The sequence below is a fragment of the Saimiri boliviensis genome, chromosome 6 (genome assembly GCF_048565385.1).
Source record: "Saimiri boliviensis isolate mSaiBol1 chromosome 6, mSaiBol1.pri, whole genome shotgun sequence".
In the NCBI taxonomy this organism is placed as follows: Eukaryota; Metazoa; Chordata; class Mammalia; order Primates; family Cebidae; genus Saimiri; species Saimiri boliviensis.
In genome coordinates this window covers 133,310,762-133,324,256 of record NC_133454.1, presented here as the reverse complement: position 1 = coordinate 133,324,256, position 13,495 = coordinate 133,310,762, and the positions used below count along the sequence as shown (strand labels likewise).

The 13,495-nt window shown below is 55.7% G+C and overlaps 1 protein-coding gene across 6 annotated transcripts in view; it reads left to right on the top strand.

Annotated features, from left to right (window-relative positions):
* The window catches only part of PHRF1 (PHD and ring finger domains 1), a 35,855-nt gene that overhangs the window by 12,758 nt on the left and 9,602 nt on the right, over positions 1 to 13,495 (top strand). For all 6 annotated transcript variants that reach the window (XM_074401891.1, XM_039470687.2, XM_010331189.3 and 3 more), the window contains exons 5-10: positions 775 to 858; positions 3,514 to 3,632; positions 7,814 to 7,908; positions 8,234 to 8,409; positions 9,559 to 9,688; positions 12,948 to 13,075. In XM_074401891.1, coding sequence (XP_074257992.1) covers positions 775 to 858; positions 3,514 to 3,632; positions 7,814 to 7,908; positions 8,234 to 8,409; positions 9,559 to 9,688; positions 12,948 to 13,075 — 732 coding nt within the window. The remainder of the gene's footprint in view (positions 1 to 774; positions 859 to 3,513; positions 3,633 to 7,813; positions 7,909 to 8,233; positions 8,410 to 9,558; positions 9,689 to 12,947; positions 13,076 to 13,495) is intronic.

Genomic DNA, 13,495 nt, shown 5'->3' with positions numbered 1-13,495 from the left:
CTGGGTGTTTACCCGAGAGGAACAGAAGCACGCCCACACAGAGACATGTTTGATGTGCACTGCAGGGGAATGGGGGCCGTTTGTGTGGCGGTGCTGCGTCTCCTCAGTGCTAGAGAGGGCAGAATGCTGCCAGCGGGGTCTGTGCTGCGGCTCCAATCCTAAAGAACCCCAGAGGATGCACCTGCCACACCCCTGCAGCAACAGGAAGCAGCTGGGTGGGAGAGGGAAGGGCCAGAAGACTGGGTGGGGACTGGGCAGGATGTACAGTCTGAGCCCATCGAATTACTCAGTTAAAATCAGTGTTTTATTGTGTGTGGTATACGTCAGTAAAACCGATTCAAGATCTTACATGGGTCAGAACACGACTGATAAAGCCAAAAAAAATGCTGCAGCACATACCTGACCGTTGTCTATACTGTGAAAAATTCTTGAAATTTGCTAGTGACTGTCCAACCATCTCCTGGAAACGTTGGCAAAAGAGTTGAAGAGGCTGATTGCAGAGGGGCCTGTCCACGATGCCGCCTCCCGCCTCCCGTCATCGTTCTTACTTGTCACCGAGATGCCCCCGCTGGTGGAGCCGCCCTTCCCTCCCCTGTTGGCCTGCAGCTTCGCAGGCAGGGCTCACTGTTCCCTTCACTGTCATGTCAGCAGCTGATGCAGGCCTGGCTCACAGAGCGTTTAGCAGACGCTTGGTCATCTTCAGTGTAAAAGACATTGCTGATCTCCGAGTGGAAGTGACTTAGGAGATTCTGATATCATTCTTATTTCTTACAGAATGCCAATTCCTGTCCAGTTGATCGAACTATATTTAAGTGCATTTGTATTCGAGCTCAATTCGGTGGTAAAATCTTAAGGAAGGTGAGTGTGGGTGCTGCACGCTGGGTGAGGAGGCCCCAGCCGCGCTTAAATCCCTTCCCTGTGGGACAGTGTGCTTTCCAAAGGGGCTTGCTCTCCTGAAATGAGTGGTGGTTAAGTGCTTTGTATAAGTCAACCTGGTGCCCCTTGCAGCCATGAGCAGGAAGCCTGGAGCTTGAGTTGTGCCCTGTCTGGGGGTTTTGGGGTCCGCGTTGGGGTGAGAGACAGAGATATTGCCAGCTCCTGGGGCTTCGTTTTGACCCCACCCCTGTGCCCTTCACCTCTGGGAGCAGCTCTCTGGCCCGTCTGCTCAGAGCTCTTTGTTTTATTTTTGGGACAGTCTCTGGCTCTTTCACCCAGGCTGGAGTGCAGTGAGTGGCACAATCACAGCTTACTACAGCCTCAACCTCCTTGGCTCGAGCAATCCTCCTGCCTCAGCCTCCTGAGTAGCTGGGTCCACAGGTGGCTAATTTATTTATTTATTTTTTTAAATACAAGACGGAGTTTTGCTCTTTTTGCTTCTGGGTTCAAGTGATTCTCCTGCCTCAGCCTCCCGAGTAGCTGGGACGACAGGCATCTGCCACCACACCTGGCTAATTTTGTATCTTTAATAGAGATGGGGTGTCTCCATGTTGGTCAGGCTGGTCTTGAACTCCTGACCTCAGGTGATCCACCTGCCTCAGCCTCCCAAAGTGCTGGGATTACAGGTGTCAGCCCCTGCACTGGCTTTTTTTTTCCCCCAGAGACAGACCTTGCTCTTAACGGCAGTCCCGTACCTGCTGCCTTACCCTACTTGGTTACTCTGCTGCGGGGCTGCAGGGTTTCCCGCTCTCCGTGCGTCATGCTTTGCTTTCTGTTGAATAGTTTCCTCTAAGATCACTACTCTGAAATGCTAGAAAACAAAAATCCCTGTGTGCATGTGGAGTGAGACCTTCTGGGCCTGTGGAGCCCAAACAGGAATCCAAAGCCCAGGCTGCAATGGGGTGGCGCCATCTCAGCTCACCGCAGCCCCAGCCTCCCAGGCCCAAGGCATCCCCTTCTTCAGCCTCCCGGGTGGCTGGACCACAAGCATCACCACCATGCCCGGCAGAGCTTTGCTTTCTTGAGCTGTGGCAGCCACAGGGGAGAGGGAAGGTCTGGGTGTGGGAGAGGAGGCCAGCTCTCTTGGGGGCTGGAAATGAAGGACGCTTGTCTTTTTCAACTGCTTTTAGGAAAGCGGCACCCTCTACACAGCTGCTGCTGTTCATCAGCAGCATTAGAAAGACCTTTAGGGACATGCCTGAGGCCTTCTGAATACTAGAAAAGGCTGGCTGGTGGCTTCTAGATTTAGAAAGTAGAGGAAGCCAGGGATGTAAGAGACTGGCTTTTTCTCCCCCCTACAGAATCTCGCTTTGTTACCCAGGATCGTAGCTCACTGCAGTCTAACTCCTGGGCTCAGCGCATCTTCCAGCCTTGGCCTCTTCCTGTGCAGATTTCACTGGAACTGGGGCCTCTGGTTGCGCTGTGGCCTCCTGGGCCCATGCTGTGGCTGTCTGGTGCAGGCCTCCCGTTGCTGCCTGGGCAGCTTGAGGCCTCAGGGTGTGTTGGCAATTTCAGAAGCATTTGTGGTATGAAGGTAATCTTCATTTACCTGAAACGGTTCCCAATTCAGTATGCAGACCATGAGCCACCTTCTCTGTATGGAGGGAGACTCAGGTGAACCTCACAGGCAGAAACACAGGGTGGGCTGGGACAGGGGCTCACACCTGTAATCCCAGCACTTTGGGAGGCCGAGGTGAGTAGATCACCTGAGGTCAGCAGTTCAAAACCAGCCTGGCCAACATGGCAAAACCACATCTCTACTAAAAATATAAAAATTAGCTGGGCATGGCCATGGGCACCTGTAATCCCAGCTATTCGGGAGGCTGAGACAGGAAAATCTCTTGAACCCAGGAAGTGGAGGTTGCAGTGAGCCAAAACCACGCCACTACACTCCAGCCTGGGCAACAGGAGTGAGACCCATCTCAGAAAATAAAAAGAGAAGAAGAAACTCAGGGTGGCAACTCTTGAGACCCTCGCTTGTGCTGTTGGGGAAGGGTCCGAGAAGGACTCCAGGTCCATCAGCAGGAAGTACGTACAGGGCTGGAGGAGGGCCTGCGGGCCCCGCCTCACCCTAGAAGAAAGGCTTAGATGGCAGAGAGAGAAAAGGAGCCGAAGGCTGGTCATGCCTGAGAGTCACTGAGTCATAGCGCTGTTGGGCGCGTTCTCCAGGCGGACTGGACCCTCTCGCAGAGCGGTGCCCTTGGTGCCAGTTTTCACTGGCATGTTTCTGAGTCTTTGCTGGGTTACAGGACTGCGCGTCTGAGTCTGTCTCCTGCCTTCTCTGTGCTCTGTCCACACGCAGTCCAGCACCTGCTGCCTCGCCTGTGGGGGGCGCAGGGCTTCCCGCTCCTTTCCATTCGTCAGATTTTGTTTTCTGTTGAATGTTTGCCTCTTAGATCACTCCCCTGAAATGGTAGAAAACATAAAAATCCCTGCGTGCACGTGAGTGAGAACTTCAGAGCTGACATAGGAATCTGAAGCCGATCGATCTGTTCTGGATTAACTGTGCGTCATGGTGTGAATTGACCACGGGGAGTTCGGGTCCCGTGTGGTGTGTGATCAACAGTTCTGTTCTAGATCCCGGTGGAGAACGCCAAAGCAAATGAGGAAGAGGAGGAGGATCCAACCTTCTGTGAGGTGTGCGGCAGGAGTGACCGTGAGGACCGGCTCTTGCTCTGCGATGGCTGTGATGCGGGGTAAGGACGGCTGGAAGGGCACGTGCCCTGCCGCGTGCTGGGTAAGCCAGGAACAGGAGGCACGCAGAGCCTTCCTCCTCCCTCTGTGAAGTCAGTCCCAGCGCTTGGAGCTGAGCTCACCACTGCAGCAGTGTGGTTCAGCCCTGCGGACCACACACCTCAGGCCTTCCTGTTACATCCACTCATCTCCATCTTTTCCCAAAACACATTCTGAGGCTGCTCTCAGAAATGCAGGTGAAACCTCAAGACAGAAAAAGAGAACAGCCAGAGGTGGGGACGTGTCCTGGGTCCTGGCCTTTCTGTGGGGGAGGAGTGGCTCTGCCGACGTCCAGCATGTCGGCTGCCTTGTCCCTCACCTTCCACCCTGCTCCTCCTTCCCCTCCGGTGCACATCCAGTTAACCTGCACCCGCTGCTCTCCGTGGCACAGCTGGGGATAGCTGGGCGCACCTGCTCTGGCCTCTGTGTGGCCCTCCCAGGAGCTCCGTGACATTATCTCCTTATCCCTGCTTTGTCTCATTGGCTGTAGGTAGACATCCGCTTCCCCGTCGGCCGCCTGTGAGGCACTTTCCCTGTTTGCTTGAGTAATTTTTCTGCTGTAAAATTACAGCGAGAGGATTCCGGAAACTTTCCCTTGGGGCATGTGCCCCAGAAGACATTGAAGGAACCAGTGAGGCTGCTAGATCTGGAGCCTTCTCTTGGGTGGAAAGTAGCAGGTTCAGGGTTTGGACTATGGAACAGCCAGAGCCAGGAGGCTTCGACGTGCTGTGGCTGGAGCCACACAGAGGACGGGCTCCTGGTGAAGGCCCTTGCCATGGCCAGTGGTCCTAGGCAGCCCAGCTTTGCCTCAGCCTTGACCACAGCCGCCTGTGCCCCCACCTGTTGCCTCGTTCTTACCCACATGCCCAGGCCCTGCTCCACTCATAACGCCGAGGGCACAGGACTCGCTGGCTGGCCTTTTGCAGACACTGCAGGAGCTCCTCTGGAGCCCAGGAGGCAGCTGCCATGTTTGTCCTCAGTTCGCCCTCCTTGTAGCCTGTGGGAGTTCAGGCGCTTGCAGTGCGCTCCACCGGCCCCTCCAGGTCCCACCCCTGCTCGGCCTCGCCCTCTGCTCCCAGCAGCCTGGGTGAGGGCCACGCCTCTGCTCACAGTCGCAAACGTCTTGTCTTCCCTCCGTTCTTACGAGCCTTAGCTTAAATCCATGTGTCATGACGGTTTATCGAATGCTCTGCCTTGACAGATCTTCACCCCCTCAGGGTTCCTGCAGAGTCTGAAGGGCGGGGCTGCTGCCTCGAGTATCCCAGGGGCCTGGTCAGCACGACTCCAGGAATGGTGCTTACTGACTTTCACCGTAAATGGACACAGAATGCTTAAAAAAGGCAGGAGGGTGCTCAGCACTCCATGCCCATGTGTGAGACTGGTCCTCTTTACCTGTGGCCGTGGCCATTCTGGGCATGTGAAAGAAGAGCCTGAGCTGGCCTGGAATCGCTGGACGTGGCCTGAGAGGCCATGGCCGTGAGGCCTGATCCTGGCTGCCATAGGCACCGCCCTGGGCAAGGCCCTCATCGCAGGCCAGACTGTGAGCCTTCTGATGGCTGAAGGGTGGCTGAGGCCAGGTGGGGCTGTCAGTTTTCATGTACAAAGCCTCATTTTCCTTTTAGCTTTTACTTTTTTTTTTTTTTTTTTTTTTTTTTTTGAGACGGAGTTTCGCTCTTGTTACCCAGGCTGGAGTGCAATGGCACGATCTCGGCTCACCGCACCCTCCGCCTCCTGGGTTCAGGCAGTTCTCCTGCCTCAGCCTCCTGAGTAGCTGGGATTACAGGCACGCGCCACCACGCCCAGCTAGTTTTTTTGTATTTTTAGTAGAGACGGGGTTTCACCATGTTGACCAGGATGGTCTCGATCTCTCAACCTCGTGATCCACCTGCCTCGGCCTCCCAAAGTGCTGGGATTACAGGCTTGAGCCACCGCGCCCGGCCTCTTACTTTATTTTTTACTTATTTTTTCTGAGGCAGGCTAGAGTGCAATGGCGAGATCTCAGCTCAGTGCGCCACCACGCCTGGCTAATTTTTTTTATTTTTAGTAGAGACAGGGTTTCAGCATGGTGGCCAGATGGGTGTGGAACTCCTGGACTCAAATGATCCGCCCGCTTCGGCCTCCCAAACTGCTGGGATTACAGGCGGGAGCCGTTGCACCTGGCCTAGTTGTAGTAACTTCCAGCAAGGCTCTTGGGGATGTTTACAACGTAATTAAAATTTTTTATCATCATAAGTTTTACTTACAAACTCAATATATTGATTTTTTTTAAACTATAGTATTGAATTACTTGGCAGATAAAATGACACAAGTATATAAAAACCCCAATGGATCTAAAACATTAAAACTGAAATGATTCTCATGCTTGTAAACATTTCCATACTATTAATATTGCAGTCTGCTACATATTCGGTTAAGTCTGACTTAAAAGTTACACATCTATAATTACTTAATTACTCATGTAAAAATGGAATCACAGGGTGGACGCGGTGGCTCCCACCTGTAATCCCAGCACTTTGGGAGGCCGAGGCGGGTGGATCACGAAGTTGAGAGATCGAGGCCAGCTTGGCCAGCATGGTGAAACCTCGTCTGTACTAAAAATACAAAAGTTAGCTGGGCATGTTGGCACGCTCCTGTAGTCCCAGCTACTTGGGAGGCTGAGGCAGGAGAATCGCCTGAACCCGGGAGGTGGAGGTTGCGGTGAGCCGAGATCGCGCCACTGCACTCCCTGTGTGCCATAGCTGGGCAGATCTTGGCAGCTCTCCTTGTCCACGTGTTTAGACTTGCAGCCATTTTCTTCTCAGGGATAAGTGTGGAGGACACAGGCCTGGCCTGGCTGTGGATGGGTACCCGCCGGGTGCAGAGGGGCGTCTGCTTGGGCCTCGGAGGAGCTGCAGCCTCCTCCAGGGCTGCTGGAGCTTGTTGGGAGAGTGGGTTGCACCTTTTCAGACTCTGGCCTTTGAAAGAATGCACTGTTCAGTTCTTGCCTTTGCCCTCTGGAGAACTTGTGTAAGAGCAAATGTTAGGACGGATCTAGTTAGGGTTCTTCACAGCCGCTCCCTCCCACCCCGTCCTCGGGGCTGCCCCGGCAGCGTGTGCCGCGCTCCCTGGGGAGTCTGCTTGTCTTCTTGCGTATCTGTCTCCCGTCTTTCTTGTGTGAGGCCTCAGCGAGGGCCGCACCACGGACACCTCATAGGTGCAGGATTTGTGAAGGAGTGCGTTTACTCTTGTTTAAAACAAATCTCGTATTTTAGATCCTAGAGCAGTTCAGCACCGTGATTAGTAAGCGTAAGTTCAGTTGACTTCAGGCTCCATTTTCAGTGAAGTACCAGCTTGGCTCCCTTCCCTTGTTTGTTTGTGCCTTGCTCAGGGCTGTCTGGGGTCTTTGGGATCCTTTCAAGAATCTTGGCACAGACTGCCGAGTCTCGGCTGCTTGGAGGGCACAGATATCTCATCCCAGTGGCAACACTTCCCACACTAACTTCCTGGAAGGCTTGATAGAAACAATTAAAAAGTCGTTCACTTGCGGCAAAGAAATCTTTACCTTTTTTGTTAGCCTGCTGTGATGGGCGCCACGTGAAACCCTGTGAGTGAGGGTGGGTGAGAAGCCTCTGGGAGGGGACCCCCAGGCAGCACCTGCCGCAGGAGCTCAGCGTGAGCCACCGTCCGCCGCTGGGTGTGGGCTGGGCCCTGGGCGGGTGTCGTCGTCAGCTCAGCTGCTGTCAGGAACCACAGGCTGGGCAGCGCATACCACAGGTCTTCCTTTTCTTGGTTTTGGAAGCTGGAGGTCTGAGATAGCAGCAGACTGGCTCCCGCAGAGGCCCCTCTTGCTGGCTGACACACGCCGCCTCCCCGCTGTGTCCTCACCTGGCCTTCCCTCTGTGCTCTTCTGGTGTCTTGCTCCTCTGCAGACACCTATTCCACAACCTCGTTCAGCCTCAGCTACCTCCTTAAAGGCTCCATCTCTTCCTGCTGTCGCATTGGGGGTTAGGGCTTCTACTTACGCATGTGGAAGGTGCAGGTAAGCCCATCAGAGAGCATCGCAGACATGGGTGCAGCTGGAGGCCTGCTTTGAGGTCCCCTTGTTGAGAGGTTTGGGGATGGCGCGAACAGCATCCGGACGCTCTGGCCCCACTTGCTCCTGTAGGTACCACATGGAATGCTTGGACCCCCCTCTCCAGGAAGTGCCGGTGGACGAGTGGTTCTGCCCAGAATGTGCCGCCCCCGGTGTCCTTGCCGCTGGTAAGGACCCTGCTTCCATCCCAAGGCACACTTAGACCCCGCTGTCTGCTCTGCCATCCCAGGGAAGGGCCTTGGGGTGGGGGTCGGCTGAGGCTTGGGGAGGACATCTAGGGCTGTCTGTTGGGGGCTCATCTTCTCGGGGTTGTGTGTGGGGTCCGTTGGCTGGGGGCTTCCGGCCCTCAGGGTTAGGAGCACCACGCTTGATGAGAATCCCTGTGTCCTGTGCACAGGTCAGCCCAAGCTGGGGCTGCTGCGTGGCCAGCAGCTGTGGGGGGAGGCGTGTGGTCTGTGCGTGCGGAACGTCAGCCCTGGTGGTTCTTCCCAGATGCAGGTCCCGTGAGTGAGGAAGAGGTCTCCCTGCTCTTGGCTGATGTGGTGCCCACCACCAGCAGGCTTCGGCCTCGAGCAGGTAGGACCCGGGCGATTGCCAGGACACGGCAGAGTGAGAGAGTGAGAGCTACGGTGAACCGGAACCGGATCTCCACGGCCAGGAGTGTCCAGGTGGGTGGCCCAGCCCCAACGCCTGTCCCAGAGCCCCTGCTGCCCCGCATGGTCTCAGCGGTGCAGGTAGGTGCAGTGTGGGATCTGCCCAGCCCCAGTGGCTGTGTTCATCGGCCTGCTGAGGGGAGCAGGTGGGGGCACCCCAAGGTGGGGCTGGAGTCTGTGTGCTGAGGGGCAAGTGAGGCCTGGCCCGGGGGTGGGGGCTCTGAGAAACCCCCCTTGCTCCCCGGGCCCCGTGCCAGCGCCTTCCTCTTGCACTAAAGCTGGTGTTCGGCTTCAGGCGCGCTCTGCAGCCTCTGTCCTCACAGCTGCCTTTCTCTAAGCCAGGCGTCCCCGAAACTTTTTACACAGGGGGCCAGTTCACTGTCCCTCAGGCCGTCGGAGGGCCGCCACATACTGTGCTCCTCTCACTGACCATCAATGAAAGAGGTGCCCCTTCCTGAAGTGCGGCGGGGGCCAGATAAATGGCCTGGGGGCCACAGTTTGGGGACACCTGCTCTAAGCAGTGGACAAGCAGGAGGGTCTGGGCTCTGGGCGTCTGCAGTGTGCGCTTGGCAAGCATAACGTGGAATTTGGAGTGACTGGGAAGGCTGTTCCTGTCCAGTGCTCTCCCCAGCACTGCGACACCCCCACCACAGTGACCGGTGCTCTCCCCGTGCTCCTGGGATTCTGTCTGCTCCCCACCCGCCTGCCCGTGCCCTCTTCCGTGCCGCACACCACCCGAACGCCTGCCTGTCCCCCGCCGGCCTGCCCCTTCCTCGTCCCTCCCGCACACCACCCGCACACCTGTGCAGGAGTCCAGCTCTCAGGACTTCTCTGAGCTCCGCACCGTGCCCTTCTTCCTCCAAGAACTCCACCATCCTCTGAGTCTGCCTGACCCTGACCTCCATTCTGGCCCTGAGCTGGCCTCCCAGAGCCCTCCCGGGCCCGCTGACCTGGGCAGTCCTAGCCTTGCCCCTGTGGGAGTGCTCAGCAGCCTCTGTGGCAGGGGAGAAGAAGGCCGGGCCGGTCTGCTGCTGCGGGTGGCCAGTGGGGGTGTCATGCCTCTCTGGCTGCCATTGTGGGCTGTGATTTGGGCTCCATTTGGGGTCTGTGCTGGCCTGGCTGAGGCCACAAGGGACCCTGATGGCACCACCCCTTTCCCTGTAGCACACACCGGGGCCCCTTGAGTCTTCTCTGCTGGACGAGGCCATTGAGGCCGTGGCGACCGGCCTGAGCACCGCCGTGTATCGGCGCCCCCTGACACCGCGCACTCCCGCCCGACGAAAGAGGAGGACAAGTAAGCCTGGTGGGAGGGACTCTCTGCAGCCCCTCGGGGGGCCCACGCCCCAGGTCCAGTCATTGCTTCCCTCGCAGCCAGGGCTGTGGGCATTTCTGTTTCTTCTTTCTGCAACTTAATTTTCTCAGCTGAAAAGGAAACATGACACGAGCCCGCCAAGGCCGGGAGGTGTGGGTCTGACCTGCAAGTCTGTGACCTCGCTGCCTCTGGCATTGTGCCAGGGTGATGCCAGCCTTCCCAGATTGTTCCCCTCTGCTTTTTGGAAGGATTGCTTCCTAAGGATTATGGAGGTAGTCTTGTTACTTGTGCTGTGTGTGTCAGAATACACCCCTGATGCCGCCTGGGGCTGGGCTTTTCCGTGCCAGCAGAGTTGAGATCCACAGTTCAGCGGCTTGTCTTGCTTCTGCCCCGTTCAGGTTTCCAGTCCTTTTCTCTGAGTTTCAGTTTTGTCCCAGTGCTGGTTAACTTTGTTGACTTGGTGAGCAGAGGTCCACTGTGAAGTTACTTATCGTCCCTTGAATTGACAGCAGCTCCTGGGGAGAGCCATCGAGACTAGATTGTCAGACGCTCCCTGGCGCTCGTGCGCCCCTGTGGATGTGGCCCTCAGAAAGAGCGTTCTGTCTTCCCCTGTGGCGGTGACTGAAGTCACTGTGGACTCCTGGGCTCCCGGTTTACTCAGGGTTTCTACTCTGTGATTAGAATTGTGATTATTGAAGCATATGTACTTTTTTTTCTTTTTTTTTTTTTTTGAGACAGTCTCTCTCTCTCCTGGGCTGGAGTGCAGTGGTATGATCCCAGCTCACAGCAACCTCTGCCTCTGGGTTCAAGCCATCCTCCTGCCTCAGCCTCCCGAGTATCTGGGATTACAGGCGTCCGTCACCACACCTGGCTGTTTTTTGAATTTTTAGTAGAGACAGAATTTCACCGTGTTGGCCAGCCTGGTCTAGAACTCCTGACCTCAGGTGATCCACGCACCTTAGCCTCCCATAGTGCTGGGATTTCAGGCAGGAGCCACCGCGCTGGCTGAAGCATGTATTCTTATTAGGTAGATGCACCCGCTGTAGTTTGTAGTTCTAGGTCTGACAAATCCAACTTCCGCTCCAGCCAGCACGAGCACAGTCACAGACCACGCTTCCGGCCCACAGCAGCCCTGCGGCCATGTGCATCGCTGTGTCAGTCGTGCTGGCCCTCGGGCTCCGGAGGACTCGGCGTCCGTGCGTCCGGTGCGGGGGCTCCGGCTTGCTGCTGCTTCTGCTCAGCGCAGCATTCTGGGAATCTCCAATTATCTGTGTCTGTGGCTACTACTGAGAACTATTTCATTGTATGAATATAGCACAATTTGTCCTGTTGATGGGTGTTTGGGTTGTTTTGAGTGTCAGGGTATTAAGAATAAAGCTGCTGTGGCTGTCGTAGCACAGTTCGTTTTGTGGGCAATGCAGAGGAGTAGAGCCGTTGGCTCATCCGGTAAATGTGCGTTTGACTCTAGAGAGAGTTGCCAAACCGTTCTCCAAGGTCACTGCGCCAGTTTCTAATCCATTGGCAACACAGGAGAGCTCTGGCAATTCCCCAGTCTCTCGGTAACCCTCAACCCCTGGGTTTTATTTTTGCCTACCATTGGGCACGTGGAGGCGCCTCAAGGAGCTGGAAGCCCTTCTGTGAACTCCGCTGGCCCTGCGTCCTGGCGGCCGTGCCCAGAGCCAGACGCCGCCGCGCTTTGTCGCACTCGGGTGATGGGTGTTGGCGGCGGTGTGCGCCTCGTGTGGCCTCTTCTGTGCCTGGGGTCCTCGTCTAGGAAGCACTTGTTCCTTTAAGTGAGAATTGGAATTCAGAGACCAAATCTAGATGGTTGGTCATTCATTGTTAGTAGGTCTGGCTTCGCCTCCTGCACCCTGTGGAGTTCAGTTTGTTCACTTTTGTGTTTGCAAGGGACCCTGGGGGTGTTCTGTCACAGGGCCACTGTTAGCAGCAGTGGCTGCCAGTGCTCAGGGTTCCCAGGATCTCACTGACATGGTCCAGGCTTCAGGGCTGGCGTTGCTTAGATTCTCGGGAACCGTCTTTGAGGAGAAGCTTGCCATCCCCCAGTGCTCGTGCGGCTGGCTGGTGGGGCGGCGGCGTGGACAGCCCTTTCCTGTGTCTACCAGTTTTAGCAGTGTGATAAACTCACAGTTTAAATACCTTGGATGTGTTTTCATGGTCTGTGCCTCGAGGGTTCAACTTTTCTGTCTTATTGGTAGCTACCTCCCTGCTGGGCTTCCTGGGGTGTGGGGACACAGAAGTAGGGTGTTCCCTTTTGCTTTCCACTGTCGGTGCTTGCTGTTTAATTTAGTTTTGTTTCATAATTTTTATTTTTCTTTTTTTTTTTTTTTTTTTTGAGAGAGAGTCTCATTCTGTAGCTGGAGGGCAATGATGTGATCTCGGCTCACTGCAGCCTCCATCTCCTGGGCTCGAGTGATTCTCCAGCCTCAGCCTCCCAAGTAGCTGGGATTACAGGTGCCTGCCACCACGCCTGACAAATTTTTGTATTTTCAGTAGAGACGGGGTTTCACCGTGTTGGCCAGGCTGGTCTCGAGCTCCTGACCTCAAGGGATCTGCCCGCCTCGGCCTCCCAAAGTGCTGGGATTACAGGCATAAGCCATGGTGCCCGACCCTGTTCCATAATTAGTAAGATATTTAGTGGTACACTCAGGGAAGTCAGGCTCTGTTCTTACTTAGATGCTGCTCATTTCCTTTCTCTCCCCCATAGGGACACGTTCTTTTTATTTATTTATTTGAGACGGGGTCTTACTCTTGCCCAAGCTGGAGTGCAGTGGCATGTTCTCAGTTCATTGCAACCTCTGCCTTTGAGGCTCAAGCAATTCTCATGCCTTAGCCCCCTGAGTAGCCTGTAATCCCAGCACTTTGGGAGGCTGGGGCGGGTCGATTGCTTGAGCCCAGAGACCAGCCTGGCAACATGGCTAAGCCATAGCTATACAAAAATTAGCCGTGCACGGTGTTGCATGCCCGTAGTCCCAGCTACTGGGGAGGCTGATGTGGGAGAATAGATGAGCCCAGGAGTTTGAGGCTGCCATGAGCTGAGATCACGCCCCTGCACTCCAGCCTGGGTGACAGAGCAAGCTCCTGTCTCAAAAAATCGAAGCCAGCGCGTGTGGTCCCTCCGTACTGGCTCCTTGGGCTTCGTTCTCTGGGCTAGACTCACAGGAATGGGGTGGGAGGGAGGCCCCAGCACAGAGAAGCACAGGCTTTAACAACTTCTCTCTAGGAAGACGGAAGAAAGTGCCGGGAAGAAGGAAAACCCCGTCCAGACCATCTGCAAAAAGTAAAGGCTCAGCGACAAGATCTAAGAAACGCCAGCATCGAGTGAAGAAAAGGAAAGGGACAAGGGTGAAGGTGAGAACTGGGCAGCAGTGCCCAAGCCTTCTGCCAGCCTCAGCACCTGCGTGTGGTTTCCGAGCAGGGCTCATCCGCTTCACTTCGTTTCTGTATTTACTCAGTGATTTGCTGATGGAAATCAACATTTTTATAGCACAGACTTAAGTGGGGTTGAGGCCAGCTGGTTCCTAAGGCACGCTGAGCTGGGCACACTGACGGGTGTGTCCCCAGGAACCTTCCTGCAGCCATTAGCTGGTCAGGGAGCCAGGCGTGAGCCCAGCTGGTGCAAGGCCCTCTGGCAGAAGCCACCTGGAGCAGAGCAGCTGCGGGTTTCAGGCAGGCCTGCCCAGCCTGGCTCTGAGGAGTGACATGTGTCTGGCAGGCCCCGTCCACCTCCTCTGACCTACCCTCGCTGGGCCCTAGGAGTGGCCTCCTTGG